The sequence below is a fragment of the Haliotis cracherodii genome, unplaced genomic scaffold (genome assembly GCF_022045235.1).
Source record: "Haliotis cracherodii isolate W230 unplaced genomic scaffold, xgHalCrac1.p SCAF_5, whole genome shotgun sequence".
Classification (NCBI taxonomy): Eukaryota; Metazoa; Mollusca; class Gastropoda; order Lepetellida; family Haliotidae; genus Haliotis; species Haliotis cracherodii.
Window position 1 is genome coordinate 33094939 of NW_027266308.1, and position 19919 is coordinate 33114857.

A 19919-nucleotide genomic window follows, 5' to 3' on the forward strand; every position below is an offset into this window, starting at 1 on the left:
GGACCGTCCCAGAAATGGTAAAGATAAAAACAGTTATCAGTACTTACGTGCAATGGTTTTCAAAGGAGAGAATTACTGGATAGTCCGAGGTTTTGAAGGCACTCTCTGCGATAGCCTCTATCACATCCTGTAAGCATCAATCAGCATATGTCATGAATTTCACGGGACTCCACCTTGGTCTACACTGTGTCGCAGGCAATCTGACTGGTGCTCACTCTCATGGATACTTTAAACATGCTTATAAGATGTCATTTGATTGGTGATTACTTAGAATGCCACTTCTGTCCAGGTTTAATATTTGACATTGGCACCTACTTAAACGCTGCTTCTGTTTGTAACTATTGAACCATTTGATTAGTTCTTACTCAGAAAGCTTCTTTTACACATTTGCAACAAGCCATTTGACTGGTTCTTACTATTGTTACATGTCTGTAACAAGCCATTTGATTGGTGCTTACTTTGAATGGTACTTCTGTACACATGGTAAAGCCATGAGTGATGACTGGTTCTTCATCTTGTCCACGGCCATCCCAACAGTCCAGTTCAATACACCGACACCCACTGAGCAGGACCTGGCGATATATTTCCACCGACGACTTGCCAGTGAATTGGTGACCTACAACCGCAAAAGACAAGGTATGTGAATTAATGCATAAATTTTCCAGTTGTTAGATTCTTCTTGAGACAAATCCTGTATGCCATATCTTTAAGACATGGGTGTTGAGACATATCCTGAACGGCCTACCAGTGAGATAATGGTCATGAGGCCATGACCTACTGGTGTGATTCTGTGTGACCTACTGGTGAGCTATTGGTGTTGAACAACCCTAACTAACCTAGACGTGAGATATTGGTGTCGAGGCAAATCCTGTAGGACCAACCCATGAGATTTTGGTCATAAGGCAAATCTTGTATGACCTATTCGTGAGATCCTGGTGTTGAATAAATCCTGTATGAGATATTGGTGTTGAACAAACCCTTTATGACCTACCCATGAGACATTGGTGTTGAGAGAAAGCATGTATGACCTACCCATAAGACATTGGTTTTGAGAGAAAGCATGTATGACCTACCAATGAGATATTGATAGTGGGATAAATCCTGTATGACCTACCTGTGAGATACTGGTGTTAAACAAACCCTGTATGACCTATCCATGAGATATTAGTGTTGAGACAAATCCTGTATGACCTACCTGTGAAATATTGGTAGTGGGATAAATCCTGTATGACCTACCTGTGAGATACTGGTGTCTAACAAACCCTGTATGACCTACCCATGAGATATTAGTGTTGAGACAAATCCTGTATGACCTACCTGTGAAATATTGGTAGGTAGTGGGATAAATCCTGTATGACCTACCTGTGAGATAAGTGTTATGTGAGGAATTGATGAAGTAGTGAGACAGAGGTTGGTCCATATCCTCACTGAGATCCAGCTTCTCGGGGGGAACAAGGTTGTTGTCATCGCTCATCAGGAACTTGAGGAACCCTTCCTGTGACAGGTGCCCTGGAACCATGTGAGATAAATACCATATATCGTCACGGTTATTTTACCATTAATATGATAACAAACATATTCCAGCCACTGGCATTCACATAATGACAACAAAAATTCATCTGGTTATGAGTTGCAGGACACCTACAGTAACTGACATATTCAGAACGTCTAACAGTTCCGTTTCTATGTCAACCTCTAATGATTATGATTGAAAAAATATTAAAAAAGGGCTGTTATTTTCTCTGAGCAAATAAATATTAACATTATTTCATAAAGGAGTACATTCTGTAAATATGTTTACAGAGGTATGTTATTTTCATGGTTGCGTATTCTATCACCTGAGTGGCCTACATCAATACTGATTTGTTATGTTAGGTTCATGTGTTCTACTGTGAAGCAATCCGTGCTATAGTTGTGTCTTGTCTAGGGGGACATTAACACAGTCATCACAACATCAAATGACTTACCAGTCCAGATACTAACAAAACAATTCAAGTATTTGTTCAATCCAAATCAAAACAACACAAAAAAACAGAACACACATTTGCCATGCATATTTGCAAGAGTGCAATATATACAGTAACAGAAATCCACTTTTAATTGTGATAATGACACACAGATAGCTTATGAAAGTAGTTTTATGACCGATCAATCATCCAGTTCTTTCATTTAATCTTTAAAATCCTTGCTCAGTCATCTTTGTGTAAATTCTGTCCTTGAAAACACCTATGCAAATAAATGTCTCCGCAAGGATAATAAAACATTGGCAATGGTCAAACTGATGGAATGTGATGTTTCTTCTTCCTTCTACATATCCTGTTCAAATTGTGAAATCATGTTCTTCCAAGGGAGGTAATACAGAGGTAAAGAACCTCTGTAAAGTTAGTTCACTGCAATATGTTTTGTTTGTTTGTTATTTAATGCCGCACTCAGCAATAATCCAGCAATATTCCAGCTGAACCAGACAATCCAGTGATTGATTTCCATGCAATTGGACTAAGTCAGCGAGCCTGACCACCCAATCCTGTTAGTCGCCTCTAAGGACAAGCACTGTCGCCTTTAATGGCAAGCATGGGGTGCTGAAGACCTATTCTACCCCGTATCTTCACGGGTCTCCTGCAATATGTAACCAGAGATCCACTTTCAGGTATTATTAATGTTCAGACATAGAAGTATCTACAGTTATATATATTTTACTGTCCATGGTAATGATGCAGAGCTTAGGTATTTACCGCTTTTGTGAAACAAATGGGTATAGAAACTAGGGTAAATCTGTGATTCGAGCCAAAGACCAGCATATCATGGCATTGCTAAGGGACACAACTCTGCACTGCGAATGATGACACATTACACGACAAAGCACTCCATGCCACCAATGCTTATATCAACATGGTATTCTCTTTTGGAGGAGTGGGTGAATGTTAGCAATATTACAGGGTTATGATGTAAGACTGTGATGAATTGTGTCTGGGCCAGACAGACCAGTGGTTAACGGCATGAGCATGGTGGGACACAATCAATCAGTCAGGCCCTTCCTGGTAACCACTGGATCCTCAGACTGGTTGACTCTTTGACATGCAATTTGTCCCCAAACTCCAATTGTGAGACTGGGTACAGGGGCCCTAATCTGCCCCAGAATCCCTCAGGGGGATAGCACTGGTACATCAGTGAATCATCCAAGCCTTAGTGTTATATCCTACTTCATCAGTGAATCATTCAAACCTTAGTGTTATATCCTACTTCATCAGTGAATCATCCAAGCCTTACTGTTATATCCTAGTTCATCAGTGAATCATCCAAGCCTTACTGTTATATCCTACTTCATCAGTGAATCATTCAAGCCTTACTGTTATATCCTACTTCATCAGTGAATCATTCAAGCCTTACTGTTATATCCTACTTCATCAGTGAATCATTCAAGCCTTACTGTTATATCCTACTTCATCAGTGAATCATTCAAGCCTTAGTGTTATATCCTACTTCATCAGTGAATCATCCAAGCCTTAATTTTATATCCTACTTCATCAGTGAATCACTCAAGCCTTACTGTTATATCCTACTTCATCAGTGAATCATTCAAGCCTTAGTGTTATATCCTACTTCATCAGTGAATCATCCAAGCCTTAATTTTATATCCTACTTCATCAGTGAATCACTCAAGCCTTACTGTTATATCCTACTTCATCAGTGAATCATCTAAGCCTTAGTGTTATATCCTACTTCATCAGTGAATCATTCAAGCCTAAGTGTTATATCCTAGTTCATCAGTGAATCATTCAAGCCTAAGTGTTATATCCTACTTCATCAGTGAATCATCTAAGCCTTAGTGTAAGGTACATGGAGACAACAGTGTAGTTGTTCCATCACATACCAAAACTGCCTGAATACATATGTGATTTGTGTGTAGAATAAAAGTAAAATAATCACATTTGAGGCGATTTATAGAAACGAATAAAAAAAAAGTGAAGAAGGACCAAGTATCTGTGCTAGTCCTAAATGCACTAAAATGCAAGATTGGGAGGAGGACTATATAAATTCACAGGACCACTCAAAAACAAAGTACAAGTAAATTATATATTCTGTCTACAAGCTAATGAGGTGTTGTGTTCAAAACACCATGCAACACAAGCTAGGAAAAAATGGTAAAACCAGCCCAATAGTTGTTTTTTCAAATCACAAAAATACCAGAACATGTTCATGACAATTGTTCTTATGTAATTTTAACAATAATTTCACATTTAACTCACAAGCCGTGTAATATTTTCTCTCACTTTTTATTTAGTACTTGTTAATTTTTTCCCTCATTGAACTGGTTTTGAAATTATTTATTAACCGCTTTTGTGAAACTAATGGGTATAGTAACTATGGTAAATCTGTGATTCGAGCCAAAGACCAGCATATCATGGCATTGCTAAGGGACACAACTCTGCACTGCGAATGATGACACATTACACGACAAAGCACTCCATGCCACCAATGCTTATATCAACATGGTATTCTCTTTTGGAGGAGTGGGTGAATGTTAGCAATATTACAGGGTTATGATGTAAGACTGTGATGTATTGTGTCTGGGCCAGGCAGACCAGTGGTTAACGGAATGAGCATGGTGGGACACAATCAATCAGTCAGGCCCTTCCTGGTAACCACTGGATCCTCAGACTGGTTGACTCTTTGACATGCAATTTGTCCCCAAACTCCAATTGTGAGACTGGGTACTGGGGCCCTAATCTGCCCCAGAATCCCTCAGGGGGATAGCACTGGTACATCAGTGAAACATCCAAGCCTTAGTGTTATATCCTACTTCATCAGTGAATCATTCAAGCCTTAGTGTTATATCCTAGTTCATCAGTGAATCATCCAAGCCTTACTGTTATATCCTAGTTCATCAGTGAATCATCCAAGCCTTACTGTTATATCCTACTTCATCAGTGAATCATTCAAGCCTTACTGTTATATCCTAATTCATCAGTGAATCATTCAAGCCTTACTGTTATATCCTACTTCATCAGTGAATCATTCAAGCCTTACTGTTATATCCTACTTCATCAGTGAATCATTCAAGCCTTAGTGTTATATCCTACTTCATCAGTGAATCATCCAAGCCTTAATTTTATATCCTACTTCATCAGTGAATCACTCAAGCCTTACTGTTATATCCTACTTCATCAGTGAATCATCTAAACCTTAGTGTTATATCCTACTTCATCAGTGAATCATTCAAGCCTAAGTGTTATATCCTAGTTCATCAGTGAATCATTCAAGCCTAAGTGTTATATCCTACTTCATCAGTGAATCATCCAAGCCTAAGTGTTATATCCTACTTCATCAGTGAATCATCTAAGCCTTAGTGTAAGGTACATGGAGACAACAGTGTAGTTGTTCCATCACATACCAAAACTGCCTGAATACATATGTGATTTGTGTGTAGAATAAAAGTAAAATAATCACATTTGAGGCGATTTATAGAAACGAATAAAAAAAAAGTGAAGAAGGACCAAGTATCTGTGCTAGTCCTAAATGCACTAAAATGCAAGATTGGGAGGAGGACTATATAAATTCACAGGACCACTCAAAAACAAAGTACAAGTAAATTATATATTCTGTCTACAAGCTAATGAGGTGTTGTGTTCAAAATACCATGCAACACAAGCTAGGAAAAAATGGTAAAACCAGCCCAATAGTTGTTTTTTCAAATCACAAAAATACCAGAACATGTTCATGACAATTGTTCTTATGTAATTTAAACAATAATTTCACATTTAACTCACAAGCCGTGTAATATTTTCTCTCACTTTTTATTTAGTACTTGTTAATTTTTTCCCTCATTGAACTGGTTTTGAAATTATTTATTAATCTCTGAAATCAAACTTAAAAGTCTACATTCTCAAGTATATATGGTTGCCATTCTTACCTTCCTCTGTAAACACAAGTAAAAGTTGAAATAATTAAATAAATATTCTTCTAAATCAAATTCTATGTCATAATTTTCTTGAAAGGTGAGAAAATGTATTCCTTTCATGTAATAAGAGAAAGGATGATTATTAAAAAAAATACACATATAAGAATACATCCTCTTGAATATTGAGTAAAAACATTTTATTACAGAGATGACACTGATGCATTGTCATGGCAACAGTCTTCACATTTGAAATGTATAACATTTATAAACATAGTGATCTTAGCCTCACAACATCCAGCTGACGAAGAACACAGGATGGGTAAGTTACATCTAAATGCTGACAGATTTCAATTTTCATCATACATGCAGCATTTATTCAAGACAGTTGGACATAGATTTAGACTGAAAGCTTGTCACAAACAGTCACTGAGATAGAGACATCGAGAAATTTTGATCATTAATCACATAGTACAAACACATATTAATGTCATAACTACACAGATCAAATAGTACTCATATTGTGAAAAACATTAGGTGACCATTGCCATTTGACAGGAGTTACTTCCCTTTGTACAGACATCTCAACCATTTCTGTGACAACACCCAGATAGGAGAATTAAAGAGAGTGAGTAAGTATGGTTTTACACCGTTTCAGCAATATTCCAGCAATATCACGACGGGAGATACCAGAAATGGGCTTCACACATTGTACCCATGTCGAGAATCGAGCCCAGGTCTTTGGCTTGACGAGCGAACGCTTTAACCACTAGGCTACCCGACTGCCCCTTCTAAAAGAAGATGCAAAAGTAGGGAACAACCTTTTGTCCACTTCAGTTATCATACGTGGATGTAGTATTAACATATAGTATGCCTTTGTCACTCTTTAGCAATCAGGACAACAGGTCCAAGCAGTACAAAACCTAACCATGTTAAAAATCCTGCCTGTATCATCGGTTTCAAAAGGACTACATCACATTGTATGAATTTGTTCTTATCCATAAAATAGCCTGTTGATAAATCAATTACAAAGACATTCTTATCCAAATTTCAAAAGCCAAGATTTAATTTTCAGTTATTTGTTAATTCTTTGACTAAAGAGGGGTAGGTTTTACACAGAGAACATAGAGTCCAACCTTTCTGGGCCATCCCGGTTTTGGTTTCATACTGATCTATGAGTTCCTGAGCACGTGCTACTGTGTAGAATGGGTAGAGGATCTCGTTGAGCCGTGGATCTCGCTGGTGTTTGTTGAGGAACTCCGTAAACTGTTCCACTGTCATGTAGGGCTTCTTTTTGGCCCCCCTACATCACAAGTACACTAATAATATAAGGTAGGTATCACATCTACTGCAATGATATAACATAGGTATCACATCTACTGCAATGATATAACGTAGGTATCACATCTACTGCAATGATATAACGTAGGTATCACATCTACTGCAATGATATAATGTAGGTATCACATCTACTGCAATGATATAACGTAGGTATCACATCTACTGCAATGATATAACGTAGGTATCACATCTACTGCAATGATGTAACGTAGGTATCACATCTACTGCAATGATATAACGTAGGTATCACATCTACTGCAATGATATAACGTAGGTATCACATCTACTGCAATGATATAACGTAGGTATCACATCTACTGCAATGATATAAGGTAGGTATCACATCTACTGCAATGATATAACGTAGGTATCACATCTACTGCAATGATATAACGTAGGTATCACATCTACTGCAATGATATAACGTAGGTATCACATCTACTGCAATGATATAACGTAGGTATCACATCTACTGCAATGATATAACGTAGGTATCACATCTACTGCAATGATATAACGTAGGTATCACATCTACTGCAATGATATAACGTAGGTATCACATCTACTGCAATGATATAACGTAGGTATCACATCTACTGCAATGATATAACGTAGGTATCACATCTACTGCAATAGTATAACAAAGGTATCACAAGTGAGTGGGTGAGATCAAGAGATATCTACACTGTAGATATCGCTGCAATGAAATTGCATCACAATTTTTTGCAGACCATTGTGACGTCATTGGTTACCTTGACGTCACAATCAAATGGCATCACTAATGGCTCATCCTTAAAATCACAAAACAATCAATAAATCACTTCATAATGTGCTGATCAACAAGTCCATGAACTGTGAACTACTAGCCTATACTCATTAATCAATCAAGAAGTATGCAAGTATCTACTGTACATAGCTAGGGTTTAGTCTGTACATAACTTGACAAGGATGTTGATGAACATATTCACTGCCATAGCATGACGAATGTACAAAGGTTTGTTATTTAGTGTGTGGGCTGGTTTCATTGTCACTTTGAACAGTCTTTCAGTCACATCACAGAGTGACATTTAGGTTAAGAGACGGAAAGCTCAAAGTGATGAAGTTTGTAGATGTTTACCACAGAATAATAATCCAGATTCCAATCCATGATCATCAGATCCTGAATTCAGACAAGGGACACAACTCTGCACAGTGAATTGCTGTGGCTTTGACAACTTGGTTACTGCACCCTACATGATAACAATTAATAGTCACCAATACTGACTTCCTATACTTTTAGAGAGTTCAGTATTGACTTAACATATACCACAGATATTGAAAAGAAATTTGAAACTAACATTTCTTCAAAGACCTTGACAACTTCCGTCCTTCCCACAAGCTGGTGATGGAAATTGAAGAAATTGTCAAATGAGAATTTGTTGGGGTCGACTGTGCCATTCTGAAAAGAAGAAGCAGTTTCATGTAGTTAACAGAGAAACAGACGATGAAAGTAGATCAGGACTTAGAATCCGGTTATAAACAGCTGTTTGGAAAATAGGATTTGGAAGATTTTAAGGAGTTTTCAATAACTGGTAGTATATCTGCTTGGCTTTGAAAACTACCTCAGGAACACCAAAAACACTTATGAAATTATTTCATATATCTATCACATTTTATCAATATCTCAGGCATATCAAGGCTTAGGCCAGTGATGAATGTTTAGAAAGAATCAGACAGGCAGTATGACCACTCACAAAAGTTACCTGCCCAGCTAGAAAGTTGCCAGTTTGTATTTCGTAAACTGAACGGAACAACGCTTTGCTTTTGTTTGTTTGTTTAACTCCACAATCAGCAATATTCCAGCCATATGACGACGGTTTGTAAATAAACCAGACTGGACCAGACAATCCAGTGATTGATATCATGAGCATCAATCTTCGCAATTGGGATATGATGACATGCATCAACCAAGTCAGCGAGCCTGATCATTCGATCAGTAGCTACAGTAAGATTTCATGCAGTCGCAAATGAGCCGCCTAGCTGTATTCATAAATCATGTCAGCTAATAAGCAATTTAATAATCTTTATCGATATACTTTACATATAAGGTTTTAAAAACCAACACGACCATTGACCATGCATTTTTTAAACGTTAACTCCCCGTGATGAAAACATCCCCTATTCCAGAAAAGTGATGTAAATACATAATACACAGCTATTCTAAGTTGCACCATTTTCCAGATAATAGTGGTCATTGTCACTTCTTCCTACCCCAACATTAAATGTCATTCAAAATGCATTCTTTAATATCTATTCATTGCATTATATATTTTCCCAGATTGATAATGAAAACCTGTTTTGGGAAGTCATATATTCTTCTATTCACTGTCCACCTACCCGATGGTAAATCTGTAAATTATTCAAAAATAGGGGCCTTAATATTTCTCCAGCTGTGCAAGCAACCTATTGATCCACAGATTCCGCTAGACACAATCCCTGCACTGTTATCATATCCCACATATCTTCAATCTCCTCAGCTATCAACTCTGACCCAACCCCTCCCCATGCAATGCTTCAAACAAGTTTCAAGTGACCTTTATTCGGATAACCCATGGAGATTTTTTTCCCAAATTTTAGTTTTCATCATTTTATCAATTTGATGTTGTAAGAGTGAGTGAGTGAGTTTGGTTTTACGCCGCTTTTAGCAATATTCCAGCAATATCACGGTGGGGGACACCAGAAATGTGATGTTGTAAGAAGCTTAACCTAGTTAAAGCTCCATGGAAAAGAGTCTTTACTAAATGCTCAACCTTGGAAACTCGGTTTTGAATACATCAACTACAGTAACATTTGTTCAAATACAGTCAAACTTGTAGTGTCGAATACCCAGTTGCCTTGAACTCATTTGGAAATCCCATATAGCGAAATTAATCATGGAATTCCCCTGTATTCGAACCCTGTATAACTCGAACTTTTTCCCAGGTCCCCGGGAGTCCGACGCAAGGTTTGCTGGAGCTGATACATTACACTACAGTAACACGAATCTATACGGGATGGTGAGATATTGATCCTTTAAAACTCTACCACAAACCCATTTCCTTATTACTTCTTGTTCAGAAGATTGCCTTCAATAACTACTGCCTTCATGCACCATTTGCGCAAACGAAATAACTGCATACATCCGACGACCATAATATCAATTGACCAAGTATTTGTGGACTTTCGTAAAGGTACAAATATGATATTGTTTTCACATATTCTTGCCACATGAACAATCTTGACACAGCATTCCACTCTAGTCAAATCACCATGGTTAAATCATCTTCAAGATTTAATGATGCATTCAAGCCTTTGTGTTGGATATAAATCTATGTTTTTCTAATAACTACAGCAACCCAACGCAACCTAGAAACACCATACTCCAATTCCACGTTATATCTTCAGTAGGGACGTCGTAAAACAAGAAATGGTAAATTTATGCCACAAAAGCTAACGACATCCTGACCATTGAGCCCTGCTCGTTATTGACAGGCAAATCAATATCACGTACACAAGACAACTAATTACATCTGACACACATGGCACCTTTGAAGCCTGTGTTTTGGTTATCAGTTGCCAGGGAAGTAGTTTCTAGTTTCCTGAAAGCCCTTCGCTAAATGCTAGCTGCATAAACTGCACAATATCCTGTACATTATGGAAAGCACTGGCCGTTCTGGCCTACGTCCCTTACTTTCAACCGCCTTTGTTGCTAAATGTAGTTTTTTGAGCCATTTATGGCCTCACTGAAATATTTTCCTCTCAACTGCTCATGTTTACTCCAGAATGTGCACAGCGAGGTTGCAAGGAAGGTAAATATATCTTGAGTAACTCATATTGATCTAATTAACTCCTTTAAGACAGTGTAAATGTTCCTTATAGTTCCTACCCCTTATTTAGAACAAAACATGTCTGTTCCTACGGATAAATCAGTTTCATAACAAACATGTATTACAAAGTAGGCAGTGAAAGACTGGCTTTATGTGCAAAAATATTAAACCTATTATTCTTTTACATTTTTTTCACTGAATTCAATCAATAATTTGGAAAAAAAACATCTTTCGTGAATATACAGTAAATTGTTTTTCTGTTAAAACTTTATTGAAGATCTTTTTCAACATTACAGACTTGAATGACTCCAAGATTTACCTTTCAACCCTTGGAGATTGATAGGTTCATATTTAACAGTTCTCAAGTTAGTTGGTTTCTGCTTTGAGCTCTGTTTTGAGCAACAGAACAGCATGTCAGCATCATGGCGGAGCCCAGCCCAGAGTGATGCAGGTCATGGATGTCCTGCACTTCAGAGAAACCATCAGGAATATTGCCGGGGGCAGCGTTAGGCAACAAACACACACTGTTTAATGAAACTCGTGTGAGTGGAGGGTGATACTGGTAATGTAGGACATGGTCACCCTTTTTATGAACTCTTGGTGTCATCATTGTGTGTAATTGTCATCACTATTTTGCTTTTTGCGCCCATTGGAATCTCTTGGCAGATAATAAGAGATAATCTGCCATTTATTTATTTATTTATTTATTTATTTATTTATTTCTTTCTTTCTTTCTTTCTTTCTTTCTTTCTTTCTTTCTTTATTTAGTGTGTGTGTGTGTGTTGTTTTGCGCTGCACTTAACAATATTCCAGCTATATGACGGCCATCTGTAAATAATCGAGTCTGGACCAGACAATCCAGTCATTGACATCATGAGCATCGATCCATGCAATTGGGATACGATGACATGTATCAACCAAGTCAGCGAGCCCGACCACCTGATCCCGTTAGTTGCCTCTTACGACAAGCATGGGTTGGTGAAGACCTATTCTACCCCAGATCTTCACGGGTCAAATCCCGTTAGTTGCCTCTTACGACAAGCATAGTTGCGTTTTACAGCAAGCATGAGTTGCTGAAGGCCTATTCTACCCCCGATTTTCATGGGTCTACTGCCGTTTTGAACTTATGGTGATGACAGACAAAGGTTGTTGCCTGGAACATGGACATGTAAATTCTGGCATGGACACAAGTACTAGTGAGTGAGTGAGTATGGTTTTACGCCGCTTTTAGCAATATTCCAGCAATATCACGGCGGGGGACACCAGAAATGAGCTTCACACATTGTACCCATGTTGGGACTCGAACCCGGGTCTTCGGCGTGACGAGCGAACGCTTTAACCACTAGGCTACCCGACCGCCCCGACACAAGTACTAAGTAGCCAGTGTTCAAAAGCAGATAAGTCAGTTACGTACCCTGTGATGTAGGTGGTAGACCTTAAGACCCAGTGATACCAAAGCACTTGAACTGTTTGCAGATCTATATGCATAATCATGGCAAATTGTGGCAAATCATGGATTTCAGTCTACCACTACCAGTTCCTGGCATGGCTAGGGGACACAACTCCACATTTGTAAACCGACGTTAAAGGATTTACAGTAGTTGTAGGCCTTCCACTTTGGGCTAACCAAACCAATCTCAGACCACAAGGCAGTACTCCCCTAAACATAACATACTATTAGCATAAATAATGATTGAAACAATGACCAACTGGATATCATTCTGTATTGTAACTCTTATCTATTTTGCTATCAAATGCAGGTTTATTTGGATCCAATTAAACCTAATTAAAATCCACTTCTATTTCCGAAATGTATCAACTCTTTGGTCCCATTCAACCAACAATGCAGCACATCTTGTTCGGGGTACTGTGTGGCCTAATTAGTGCTGGGGTGAAATTGTCTGCTTATGTCTTGAACAATAACATATATCTGATGGTGTAACACAAAAACATTTTGTTAAAAAAACATATTTTCTGAAGGCATCACTTATCAACCCCCTACAAAAATGAATGGGTTTTGTTTCATCTATTTTCTCTAAATGAATGCATGGAAGTCCCAATCACTGTCACGTAGCAGCGATAAAATAACTTTACGGAACTGGAAATACTACTGTTCGAGGGCACAGAACAAAGGTAACTTTGTCAGAATACGAACTGTACACCAGGATCCAAACTAGTTGAACTCAGCCCAAAGTTTGTCTGGAGATTAATCAGGGTGAACTGTACGCCAAAATCACATCTGACTCATTTGGACCATTCTACTTCAAATTTTGAACTAATCAATCTGAACACAGTGTATTTTAGAATCCCAACCACTTGATCTCAATTAACCCAATTCCTTGGCCCACTTGCACAAAGCGATCTTAGCACTACTACTATTGTAAGCCTATGTTAAAATATGAGAGTGCTAACATTGCTTTGAGCAAGTGGGCCCTGAATCCCTATAATTCATGCATTTGGACCATTCCAGCACAAAATCCTAAGTTGGTCATCTGGCCGAAGTGCACCTGATATTTTAATGAGCTTATCTAAACTAGTTTCACCAGAAAATCCAATTTGGTGATCCTGGCCGATTTGTCCCCAGGATCCCAACTGGGCATTCCAGAGTCACAGAGTAGATGCTGTATCGCCGATGTGGTAATACTGGGTAATATGACATGGCTCCTGGCCACGACTTGTTTTCCTCTGCTACACATAGCTTCTTACGGCCAAATCATGGGGCTGGTTCGATTAATATAACAAGTCCTGCCACACCCATAAGAAGTTAACAAGGTCCTATCTGGTGGCACTTGTGGTTGACATTGATTTTGTATGAGGGTATTTCTGTGTTGAGGCTTGTGACCTGCCTTCCATATGATGTGACATAATTTTAGAATCTATATATGGAATACATTGATTTAGATTTCATTATAACGCCATGGTCAACTTGTTTACATTAATTGGCTTTTTCACAGACATATTGACCTCGGGTACTTTATTAAGGGACTAGGGCCAAAGTCAACTCAAGAAGATCCCATACCAGCAGTGGACTGGTTATGTGTAGACCAAGGCTAATTTGTACAAAGCGATTATAGCATTACTACTATTGTAGATTTATGCCTGCTAGAATTGCAGCTACAATACTCATTTGCTTTGTGCATGTGGGCTAAGGTCAATCTAATTTGTTGTTTAAGGTGAGGTGAAATGGGGTTTAATGTCGCATCCAAACCTGGTCCTAAAAGTATGAACAGATGTGTTTGTGAGGGGAAACTTTGGCTGTGACGAGTCCAAATTAACGACCTGGGTACCCGACTTCCTGGGAACCCATTGTAGGTCTCAATAATTGGGAACTGTCCGATTGGGAATTGTCTTACCGGAACCTGGTAAAAACTATTTAGATTGTATAAAATGATCTGGTCATGCATACATTGAAGTTGACTGAAGCGTTATTTGAAATAAAACATATAAAAGTCAGAAGGAATGCGTGCATAGTGAGAAAGAAATGCGAACATTAGTGACTTGTAGTGTAACCATGGAGTTTGAAATAGTTTCGTCATTAAATAATATATCATGTGAATAACCACGGATCCACATAGTCCTGTTGGTACCCAGGTCCTACTCACAACCTACCCGACCTGGTTGGAGACATCAAGTTCCAAATCAATTTATTCTCGATCTTTGGTCTTAAATGTGCATCTTTATGTTTGTATATAATATATTAGTTCAATTGGACATGGTAAGACAAACTCCTTAGCATCCTTCCCAATACATCAGTTGTCACAGTCGACTGACTGGTCAGTTGGTGAGGGGCACAGTTATATAAGTGTCCTGTATTTCATCACAGGCTACACAACATTTCTCCATTGAATAACAAGAGCTGTATATCCTGACATACAACCACAGCATTACAGAAGCACACAAAAAATTCATCTCTCTATATCCATGATCTCATAAAATATTGTGGAGCCATGTCAAAACCATTCAACAATTCCAGCTGCCATCTTTATAATGTGTTTCCATTTTCACACAATGGTTGCAAATTTCTCAAGATCCGTATGGGATGTTGCACAGTCGTTAGCATATTTGTGAAATCTTCATTTTTTTAAAAATTCAAAGCAGATCCTTCAAGGAAGCCTAGACTGACACTATTACTTGAGGAGTGGCTGTTCGCCACATGGTGGCCCAATCTTCCAGGGGTCCCCCTTCCACATGCACTCAACATTAGATTCCTTGACAAAGCATACAGCTTGTTGCAGCAGTATCAACTCCATAGAAAGTTGGCACTTTTAGGCCTTTGAGATAATTTGATTTCCATGTCAATTTTTAATGATAAATTTGTCTGTGAAACCATGCATCCAAAAATTCCAAGCACTAAATAACCTCCATCAGCTTCTACTGGGAAAACATGTGCTGTAATTTGACACCCAATTTGAAATTGAATTTAAATTTGAAACTGCATCACTTCAATTTGCATGTCTTTTAACGACATAAAGGACACAAGTCCTGCAAGTAAGTTCAGTCCGTTGTTTGTTACACCTGTCACTGTGCTCTGTCCGTAATTAACCCTGACAGGGTTAACAGTGCTTAATCTGACAACAATGACACACAACCCGCCACATCACAGCTGTCTACCCACTTCCACCCTGCACAACCCACTTTCGCCGTTCTCTACCCACTTCCACCCAGCACTACCCACTTCCACCCAGCACTACCCACCACCCAGCACTACCCACTTCCACCCAGCACTACCACTTCCACCCTGCACTACCCACTTCCACCCTGCACTACCCACTTCCACCCTGCACTACCCACTCCCATCCTGTACTACCCACTTCCACCCGGCACTACCCACTCCCATCCTGCATTACCTACTTCCACCCTGCACAACCCACTTCCGTCCTGCACTACCCACTTCCACCCAGCACCACCCACTTCCACCCTGCACTACCCACTCCCACCCTGCACTACCCACTTCCACCCAGCACCACCTACTTCCACCCTGCACTACCCACTCCCACCCTGCACTACCCACTCCCACCCAGCACTACCCACTCCCACCCTGCACTACCCACTTCCACCCAGCACTACCCACTTCCACCCGGCACTACCCACTTCCACCCTGCACTACCCACTCCCACCCTGCACTACCCACTTCCACCCTGCACTACCCACCTCCACTTCCACCCTGCACTACCCACTCCCACCCTGCACTACCCACTCCCACCCAGCACTACCCACTTCCACCCTGCACTACCCACTCCCACCCTGCACTACCCACTCCCACCCAGCACTACCCACTTCCACCCTGCACTACCCACTTCCACCCTGCACTACCCACTCCCACCCTGCACTACCCACTTCCACCCAGCACCACCCACTTCCACTCTGCACTACCCACTTCCACCCTGCACTACCCACTCCCACCCAGCACTACCCACTTCCACCCTGCACTACCCACTCCCACCCTGCACTACCCACTTCCACCCAGCACCACCCACTTCCACTCTGCACTACCCACTTCCACTTCCACCCTGCACTACCCACTCCCATCCTGCACTACCCACTTCCACCCTGCACTACCCACTCCCACCCTGCACTACCCACTTCCACCCAGCACCACCCACTTCCACCCTGCACTACCCACTTCCACTTCCACCCTGCACTACCCACTCCCATCCTGCACTACCCACTTCCACCCTACACTACCCACTCCCATCCTGCACTACCCACTTCCACCCAGCACCACCCACTTCCACCCAGCACTACCCACTTCCACCCTGCACTACCCACTCCCACCCTGCACTACCCACTTCCACCCAGCACTACCCACTCCCACCCTGCACTACCCACTTCCACCCGGCACTACCCACTTCCACTTCCACCCTGCACTACCCACTCCCACCCTGCACTACCCACTTCCACCCAGCACCACCCACTTCCACTCTGCACTACCCACTTCCACTTCCACCCTGCACTACCCACTCCCACCCAGCACTACCCACTTCCACCCTGCACTACCCACTCCCACCCTGCACTACCCACTTCCACCCAGCACCACCTACTTCCACCCTGCACTACCCACTCCCACCCTGCACTACCCACTCCCACCCAGCACTACCCACTCCCACCCTGCACTACCCACTTCCACCCAGCACTACCCACTTCCACCCGGCACTACCCACTTCCACTTCCACCCTGCACTACCCACTCCCACCCTGCACTACCCACTTCCACCCAGCACCACCCACTTCCACTCTGCACTACCCACTTCCACTTCCACCCTGCACTACCCACTCCCACCCAGCACTACCCACTTCCACCCTGCACTACCCACTCCCACCCTGCACTACCCACTTCCACCCAGCACCACCCACTTCCACTCTGCACTACCCACTTCCACTTCCACCCTGCACTACCCACTCCCACCCTGCACTACCCACTTCCACCCAGCACCACCCACTTCCACTCTGCACTACCCACTTCCACTTCCACCCTGCACTACCCACTCCCACCCTGCACTACCCACTTCCACCCAGCACCACCCACTTCCACTCTGCACTACCCACTTCCACTTCCACCCTGCACTACCCACTCCCACCCAGCACTACCCACTTCCACCCTGCACTACCCACTCCCACCCAGCACTACCCACTCCCACCCTGCACTACCCACTTCCATCCTGCACTACCCACTCCCACCCTGCACTACCCACTCCCACCCAGCACTACCCACTCCCACCCTGCACTACCCACTCCCACCCAGCACTACCCACTCCCATCCTGCACTACCCACTCCCACCCTGCACTACCCACTCCCACCCTGCACTACCCACTCCCACCCAGCACTACCCACTCCCACCCAGCACTACCCACTTCCACCCTGCACTACCCACTCCCACCCAGCACTACCCACTCCCACCCTGCACTACCCACTTCCATCCTGCACTACCCACTCCCACCCTGCACTACCCACTCCCACCCAGCACTACCCACTCCCACCCTGCACTACCCACTCCCACCCAGCACTACCCACTCCCACCCTGCACTACCCACTTCCACCCTGCACTACCCACTTCCACTCTGCACTACCCACTTCCACTCTGCATTACCCACTTCCACCCTGCACTACCCACTCCCACCCTGCACTACCCACTTCCACCCTGCACTACCCACTTCCACCCTGCACTACCCACTTCCACCCTGCACTACCCACTTCCATCCTGCACTACCCACTCCCACCCTGCACTACCCACTTCCACCCTGCACTACCCACTCCCACCCTGCACTACCCACTTCCACCCAGCACTACCCACTTCCACCCTGCACTACCCACTTCCACCCTGCACTACCCACTTCCACCCTGCACTACCCACTTCCACTTCCACCCTGCACTACCCACTCCCACCCTGCACTACCCACTTCCACCCTGCACTACCCACTCCCACCCTGCACTACCCACTCCCACCCTGCACTACCCACTTCCACCCAGCACTACCCACTTCCACCCGGCACTACCCACTTCCACTCCCACCCTGCACTACCCACTTCCACCCTGCACTACCCACTTCCACTTCCACCCTGCACTACCCACTCCCACCCTGCACTACCCACTTCCACCCAGCACCACCCACTTCCACCCTGCACTACCCACTTCCACTTCCACCCTGCACTACCCACTCCCACCCAGCACTACCCACTTCCACCCTGCACTACCCACTTCCACCCGGCACTACCCACTTCCACTCCCACCCTGCACTACCCACTCCCACCCTGCACTACCCACTTCCACCCTGCACTACCCACTTCCACCCTGCACTACCTACTCCCATCCTGCACTACCCACTTCCACCCTGCACTACCCACTCCCACCCTGCACTACCCACTTCCACCCAGCACTACCCACTTCCACCCGGCACTACCCACTTCCACTCCCACCCTGCACTACCCACTTCCACCCTGCACTACCCACTTCCACTTCCACCCTGCACTACCCACTCCCACCCTGCACTACCCACTTCCACCCAGCACCACCCACTTCCACCCTGCACTACCCACTTCCACTTCCACCCTGCACTACCCACTCCCACCCAGCACTACCCACTTCCACCCTGCACTACCCACTTCCACTCCCACCCTGCACTACCCACTCCCACCCTGCACTACCCACTTCCACCCTGCACTACCCACTTCCACCCTGCACTACCTACTCCCATCCTGCACTACCCACTTCCACCCTGCACTACCCACTCCCACCCTGCACTACCCACTTCCACCCAGCACTACCCACTTCCACCCAGCACTACCCACTTCCACCCAGCACTACCCACTTCCACCCTGCACTACCCACTTCCACCCAGCACTACCCACTTCCACCCAGCACTACCCACTTCCACCCTGCACTACCCACTCCCACCCTGCACTACCCACTTCCACCCTGCACTACCCACTTCCACCCAGCACTACCCACTTCCACCCTGCACTACCCACTTCCACCCTGCACTACCCACTCCCACCCTGCACTACCCACTTCCACCCTGCACTACCCACTTCCACCCAGCACTACCCACTTCCACCCTGCACTACCCACTTCCACCCTGCACTACCCACTTCCACCCAGCACTACCCACTTCCACCCTGCACTACCCACTTCCACCCTGCACTACCCACTCCCACCCTGCACTACCCACTCCCACCCTGCACTACCCACTTCCACTTCCACCCGGCACTACCCACTCCCACCCTGCACTACCCACTCCCACCCTGCACTACCCACTTCCACCCGGCACTACCCACCTCCACTTCCACCCTGCACTACCCACTCCCACCCTGCACTACCCGCTTCCACCCAGCACTACCCAC

At 43.2% G+C, this 19919-nt stretch overlaps 1 protein-coding gene across 1 annotated transcript in view; it reads right to left on the minus strand.

Annotated features, from left to right (window-relative positions):
- Positions 1–19919, minus strand: part of LOC139444152 (1-phosphatidylinositol 4,5-bisphosphate phosphodiesterase beta-1-like) — a 150840-nt gene that overhangs the window by 26868 nt on the left and 104053 nt on the right. The window contains exons 7-11 of the mRNA XM_071225050.1: positions 8575–8675; positions 7033–7199; positions 1363–1509; positions 459–616; positions 48–127 (exon numbers count right to left, since the gene is read on the minus strand). Of these exons, the coding sequence (XP_071081151.1) occupies positions 48–127; positions 459–616; positions 1363–1509; positions 7033–7199; positions 8575–8675 (653 nt within the window). The remainder of the gene's footprint in view (positions 1–47; positions 128–458; positions 617–1362; positions 1510–7032; positions 7200–8574; positions 8676–19919) is intronic.